At 48.6% G+C, this 7,017-nt stretch overlaps 1 protein-coding gene and 1 pseudogene across 2 annotated transcripts; both read right to left on the reverse strand.

Annotated features, from left to right (window-relative positions):
- Positions 1–3: 3 nt before the first annotated feature.
- On the reverse strand, positions 4–1,881 carry TEOVI_000389800:pseudogene (annotated as a pseudogene). Its single transcript has one exon. A coding segment is annotated over exon 1 (1,878 nt).
- Positions 1,882–3,413: 1,532 nt separating this feature from the next.
- On the reverse strand, positions 3,414–6,479 carry TEOVI_000389900 (uncharacterized protein; the record flags this gene model as incomplete). The annotated part of the gene is made up of 1 exon (XM_067226734.1): positions 3,414–6,479. One exon carries the CDS (start codon positions 6,477–6,479, stop codon positions 3,414–3,416), a length of 3,066 nt encoding a protein of 1,021 aa, XP_067082835.1.
- Between the last annotated feature and the right edge of the window lie 538 nt (positions 6,480–7,017).

Raw genomic sequence — 7,017 nt, forward strand, 5'->3', positions numbered from 1 at the left:
CGGAGCTGTTGCTCCATTTCCCCATCCACCAGGAACTTGTTGTTGCATTTGTGGAGTTTGCATTGGTTGGAAACTCGGAGCTGTTGCTCCATTTCCCCATCCCATGGGGGCCTGTTGTTGACCCATCATGCCGCCGGTTGGATTCATTGGCACCGATGTTGGTGCTCCGGTGCTCCAACTACTGTCAGCTGCCATTGGAAAGGCCGGTTGAGGTTGCATTTGTGGTTGCTGAGGTGGCGCAGCGAAGAGATCATCCTTCCAACTGTCGTTAGCTCCAACTTGGGACCCCTGGGGTGGGATTTGGTTGCTCGCAGTAGCTGTAGAGGCGCCTCCAAAGAGGTCATCCGTTGTTGGTTTTTGAGACTGTGATGGTTGTGTCTCCATGCCACCAAATAAGTCGTCAATAGCAGATGCCTTGTTTTCCTTGACAGCTTCCTTCTTTTCAGTTGGACCAAACAATGAATCAACATCTGCCGGTCCAGAGGTCGCCCCATCCTTGTCTTCCTTATCCCGCTTTTTGTGTGCGCTTTCTGCCACTTGCCATGCCTCCTCCTGTTCACGAATGAGCTTTTCACGGTAGGCTAGCACCTCGGGATCTGTGGAAGCGGTATCTGAACTCAGCGCAGTTACTGCCTTGAGAACCATTTGATCATTATCTCCAGACTCCTGTGCCGCTGTGCGGCTCTTGACGGAGGTGGCAGCCGCTTCGTCCCTGTTGTCACGCGCTGCAGCAGCCGGATCGTCGGACTGGCCAGTATTTCGCAACCTCTCCGGGAGAACTTTGGCTGGAACTGGGCGGCCAATTACCTTCACGTCCTGCGGTTCCCATCCCTCGGGCCGCTCAGTCTGCGAGAAGCAGAAGGGTCCAATGTGTCTGCATAGGTCATTGTCGAAACGCATGAAGTTGATGAGAGCAAACGCATCCCACCTCTTCTCCGGATCTGGTTCAAGAAGATGCTCAAGCACGATGCGTAGTGAGCCCGTGTACCACACTTCAGCTTCCACGGGGTAGCGTAACTTGGGTTTTCTTGCCAGCCCCCAGCATGCATCCGTGAAGGGCAGGCGCTGGTACATTGTGTAGTACAGCAGCACACCAAGAGCCCACATATCTACCTGTTCATCAATACGCTTGTGACTACTTGGGTCTAACATTTCAGGCGCCCGGTACCCTGCCGTGGTGTAGCGGGCAAAGTCTTCCATGGCCGCCACTACCTCCTCGTGGTTCTCGCAGTGGTACGCCTCCGTCATGGCACTTCTAAAGTTGTAGAGGCGGTATGCGCTCGCTCCTGCCGACTCCGAGTGAATTAACACATTGCTTGGATTAATGTTACGGTGTGCAACCGGGGGCTGCCTAGAGTGCAAGTAACCCAACACACTAGCCAGCGCTAGCAACACTTGTACCACTTCACTTTCTAACATCCGAGTCTCCTGCTGCAGGCGCTGTTCCAAACTTCCGGGGCAGTACTCCATCGCCACGGTTGTTCCCAAACGCCCATCATTCCGTGTTACTTCACTGTGGAACACGTGCAGGATTCCCTTATCGCGAACGCGATTCAAAATCTCAGGCTCCCGATGAGCCAACAACACCTCGTCTATCTTGAAAAAGGTACGCTTCACAACGACATACCTGGCAAACATTGGTAAAGCTTCAATGTTTTCAACAACCACAATGTAGGAGTACACATCCTTAGCTTTCTTGCTGCTTTTCTTCGAGCTTTTCGCCTCCGGGTTAAGCACCTTCTCACTTAACCTCTGCACAATACGAAAGGGACGCCCCATGATCAAAATTGTTTCGGTACCATCCTTGTTATACTTCTCAATTTTACCCTTTGATGAGAAGTTCTTGTCCTTGGACTTACTAGATTTACTATCACTGCCCATTTATTCCTTCACTTTTCTTCTCTGTTTCTTCCTTTCTTCGTGTGAGGAATACTTCAGTGACCTCGCCAAACTATGGTACTGACCTAAGTAGTTAAATAATTCGTTTGCCACGTGTATGGGTCGCGTGGTGTAATCGCTGGTTTGCAAAGGCGAACAAAGTATATATTAAAATAATATATACACTTTTGTGAACACCTTTCCTTCTTTAAAATTTTTTCCTCTCCTTTCTCTCCCTCTTTGATATTTGGAATGTTGTCGCCCCCGTCCTTTGGTACCTGTTGTTTTGTGTTTTTTATTTTCCTTTGCGTATGTCTGTGTATGCGTTTGCCCTGATTACCCAATCGCCTCCGTTGGACCTTTTCCCCTTCAGATCACACGATTCCTGTCCCTCCTTTTCACTTCTTTTTTTATTTTCCAAATCAAGAGGAAATAAGTTCTATTTCCTGCTGAATATCCCCTTTATTACCAAAAGAGTTGCACCTTTACTTTTCGTTGGTTTAAACCACTTGTTTCTCCCTTTTTCTTTATCTTAATTTCTTTGATTCCTAAGGAAAGTTTTTTTTTAAAAAATAATGAAAAATTGGAGAGTACATCATCGAATACAATGAGATCAGAAAGCAAAAATGAAACATAAATAAAGTAAATAAGAAGAAAATCGACATTAAAGACACTTATGTTTACGAGAAGTAACAACTCACAACAAGACATTAAGGAGAAAAGAAGCATTCAGTTCCCCCCCCCTTAAAAATAAAAAGAAAAATACGCTACCCCGCCACAAGACCGACATAAAACACTAGCAGGTAATACGGTACGGACACCGGCACATACATATCTTCCTCTTCACATACCCCCGCACCGTCCTTTCCTCCCCCCCAAACCCCCAACCCGAAGAAAAAAGACAAAAAAATATTTACAACAATTGTGGCTAACATAAGACATCGAATAAGCATAGAGGTAAATACACAAACGAACAAAAACAAAATAATAAACAAAGCAAATCTAAAAAGTTCCGTTTCCACCTGGCATTATTGTTTTTTTTTCCGCCTGTTTCGCCCTCCCCTTTTCGCAGCATGTGCCTGTGTGTTTGAGGAGGCTAGATAATGGAAACGGGAGGTTGAGGTGCCAACCGTGGCGACACTGCGTCTCTGGTCCTTAAACCTGTAGGCGATCATAAGATAACCAAAAAAAAAACAAAAGAAAGCAACAATATTCGCCCGTGATATCCCCTTTATTTATTTATTCATTGATTAATGCCTACTTTTGTTTTTTGTTTTTTCATGCATAGCGGGGGGAGGAAGTAACAACAAATACCAATCCCGGTGCACACCCGGTATATGAAGACTTTTTGTATCGGCACATAAGCCTTGTCTAAAAGGCACATCTCCAACTTAGCCGCTCGGGAGAAGAAGCAAAAAAAAAAAGCAGAAAACAGACAGTTAACTTAATACAACACAAGGGAATAATGCTGTCAGCACCCAAGAGAGCAAAAAAAAACTTAATTTGATTTATATGGGGTCAGTGAACCAGAAACATTACTCCCGGATAATGGTGGCGGTGCGGAAATCAAACACTGGTGGCCCGGTGTTCAGACGATGTACCTGCACCCACAACTGGCGGAGCAGCCATCGCTTAGCGGCACCTTCAAAAGGCACTGACGCCTCACGCAACGCAACAGGGGAAGTGACGAATTCTCCTCCCAACCTCCCCTTCTCACGGCGTTCCTGTTCTTTCTCATTTACTACGCTCGAACCGACTTCCAACACTTTTTGAAAAAGCTTATCATCACGCTCAAACCAGAGACGTTTACCACTTGACTTCATCCATCTCTCCCCCTCGTGGCATGGTTCTATATCGACCTCTGTTGTTTTCTCTGTCCCATTGCCCCTTCCCGATGAATCTTCTAGTGCATCCTTTAACTTTTGAGCTACTTCATTAGTCACACGACGAAGAAAGTTAAACTCATCACTGTGCAACAGTTCTTTTAAAACTCCCACCCCCGTACCATCACCTAGTTTGCCACTGCAGGGCTCGGCATAAGAGGAACCACCAGCAGCCGCTTTGGTTTTGCTGTCCAACTGTGTTTGTATGTGTTTTGTAAGTTCTGACAACCCCCCTTGGGTAACCAGCAACCAAAGAAGCGCCACGATATTACTTTCCCCACCTTTGCATTCCACATCCTCATGTTCCTGATTTTTAAGTAGTGCTGCACCGCTGCCACCGTTAATGTGTGCAATCGCTGCCTCAAGCATAAAAGAAACCGCCTTGATCATATTAAAACAGGCTAGCTGCGCGTCAGCCCCCGTCATCAGTACACGAGGGGAACAGATGTGGTTGAAACTTCCGGCAACCTCGAACACGATGTGTTCACTAAGAACGTCAAGCGGGAACCGCCCTGTTGCCTTAGGAAGGTATACTTGCAGCGTGTGCAGCACCTCGACAGCCGTTCTGTGCAAATTACTGAACCAAGAAGGGGAACCGGGTGCCACTACGTAACACAGCGTGAGTACAAGAACATCACAGTATGTACGGATGCAAAGCACCTCGTCTGACTGCCACTCGATTTGTCGTCTCTTGTCTGGGCTCATATTGGACGTGATAACAAGTTTATTCGGTAAAGTTGGCATTGCGACTCGGAGCTCACGCAAAAATTGTGTGGCGTTCACCTTTCCCTCACGTGTGAGGTCTGCGTCTCCATCCGTGGGGAGGTGCTCCAATAGAAGTCGTAGAAACGGTTGGTGCCGGAGTAGTCGAAGAAAGCAAAGTAATGCGATTTGACCTTCGCCAAGATAACTCGGGTATTGGGTGCCGACGACATGAATAGTCTGTACGAGAACCAACAATAATCGTGGTTTGCGTCCAACAGCGTTAATGGCTGCTTCGCTGTGCTGCAACAGCCACAACATTAGATGCAGACCCAACGATGAGCACGGTGCCTCTGGTTTCGGAATGCTTGAACTGCCTGCTATCAAAGGTGCCTCCAGTAGAGCCAGCACGCCATCGGCAAAGCTCCTTGCATAATCTGGTAGACCGTCACAATCATGCGGCTCTTTCGTGGCACTGCTACATCCCATTCCAGACGATCCCACCTCATATGGATCAGCAACAACAGGTGAAGCAGGAATTCCCTCCAGTCCCGTGCCCTGTAAGATCTTCCACGGAACGAAATTCGAACCAATCACTTGATGCATGATTCCATACAGAACGCTCGGCACGCGCACGGGCTTTTCTCCCCGATGGACGTACCGCTGGGAAGCAACGTATGGACCGGTGTAAAAACCAGCGGCGAGTATTGCAAGTGAATGACTGAGCACGTCAACGTTGTCTGCTGTGAGAGTTGGTCTCGCCGCCCACATTCCACGGAGAGAAGGAACCGTGACAGGCCATTTCGGGCAGCACCGCACAACATGCAGGAGGAGTACGAAAAACTTCACCAACAAGGGTCGCTCGTTTACGTCGAAGAGCCCACTAAGCATCACATCACTCACTTCCTCATACATCACCCCTGACGACTCATGGGAGCAGCTGCCTTCATTCCCTTGGGGCTCCCTGCTTTGCGCGTCGCTCAGGCATGACGGCGTGTAAAATATGGGTACGGAGATGGTCAGTAGAATTGCGCGAAGCACTAAGCTACGTGCTTCCTTGACATAAGTACCCTCAAAGGAAAACATCCAGCACTCATCGTCTTCGTTAATATCCTCGGTACTACCGAAGTTTTGAGGCACCAACGCTCTCGTCAGAGATAGCAATTTCAGGTCATAAGCTAAGCTCCCCCGCAGTTCCTCCATCATTGACGGCGCCATTTTCATCGGTTCCATTTGTGAGAATTTGGGCACGAAGAAAAGTTTCACCAGTAGCTCGACAAGACGGAAACCGAGCGGCGTGGTGGGTGGGTTAGGTTTCTCTTCATCTAATAAATCAGCGTAGAAACATCGGTGTGCTCCTGGCTCGTTGTTCATGAAGCACTTACCACCTTGGACAAAGAAGTGGTGGGCAAAACCCGCGGCAAGTGGACTCTCCGTTCGGTCGTCCATTCCCATAAGTTCACGCGTGCGCTGCGAGGTAATGATGACGTTGAGCTCGTCCTTGGATGCCTCTTCCTCGTCACTTTGCACCACTGCCCTCAAGAGGTCGATATCTTCAAAACAATACGGCAGCGACCCCGCAATGAGCCGAAGGGCGTTGATTGCAGCGGTGAAGTCTACTGGCGGCCTGCGTTTCGCGCTCCGTCGCGGGGATTCCTCCGTTATTCCAGATGTTGCACCGCTGCCACTAAAGGTACTCTTACGCACCGGGTGCTGAAGAGGATTGTCGTTACCCCACTTTTCATTTGGGTCTCTGCTGATTGCAACAAAGTCCTCCAACTGCCTCATAGCCAATAATAAAATGGTGGCGAGTCGATTCGGGTGGTAGAGCCGTAGCTGCCTGACATCTTCCGCAGTCCAATAACAAGCAAACTCGTCAGCGGTTAAACGCGTGCAGAATATCGTTCGGCAAAGTTGCGATACTTCATCGTCATCCCCAGAAAAAGGACTTTCCCTGTAATGCAGGGAAACCACGGTACGGCGGAATGAATTAGGAATGTCCTGTGCGTTCCCCATTGACTGGGTGGTCGTGTGGCCTCACCACAAGTTCGAGTGTGTCACTGCTTTTGAGACCCAGACCCTTCTCTTTTTTCTCTTTTATTCCCAGTCTCCCGTTCCCCGTGACACTAAAGTCCCTTACTGTCGAAATTCTCTTGGAGCGATGAAACAGAAGGGAAGAGAGAAGTAGCCGGCCGACAGGAACCATCATCCACCCCACAGTAATATGCAGCGAAGCGCACGCCTTCTCCCGAGTAAGCTGACTTGAGCACCCTCAATAGCTGATCTCACAACCGATAAGGAAGAAAAGGACATACACTTCACGGCTGATCTGGCAAACACCAACCCACATTAGACAATGAAACCAAGGTTACTACAGCAAGTCAGGATTAATTATCTCCAGAGATATCTTTCCCCTGTGTCACACCTTCAGAACTCACGGTGTGGAACAAGTTCCGAGCGTCGAAGGCTCTAGTGAAGGGATGAGAACCTTTCCGACTTCGTTTCACGAACGCAACGTACAGGAGGATTTCCCCAACAACTGTGGGGGGGGGGG

This window comes from Trypanosoma equiperdum (genome assembly GCF_001457755.1).
Source record: "Trypanosoma equiperdum strain OVI genome assembly, contig: ctg_836, whole genome shotgun sequence".
NCBI classification, from domain to species: Eukaryota; Euglenozoa; class Kinetoplastea; order Trypanosomatida; family Trypanosomatidae; genus Trypanosoma; species Trypanosoma equiperdum.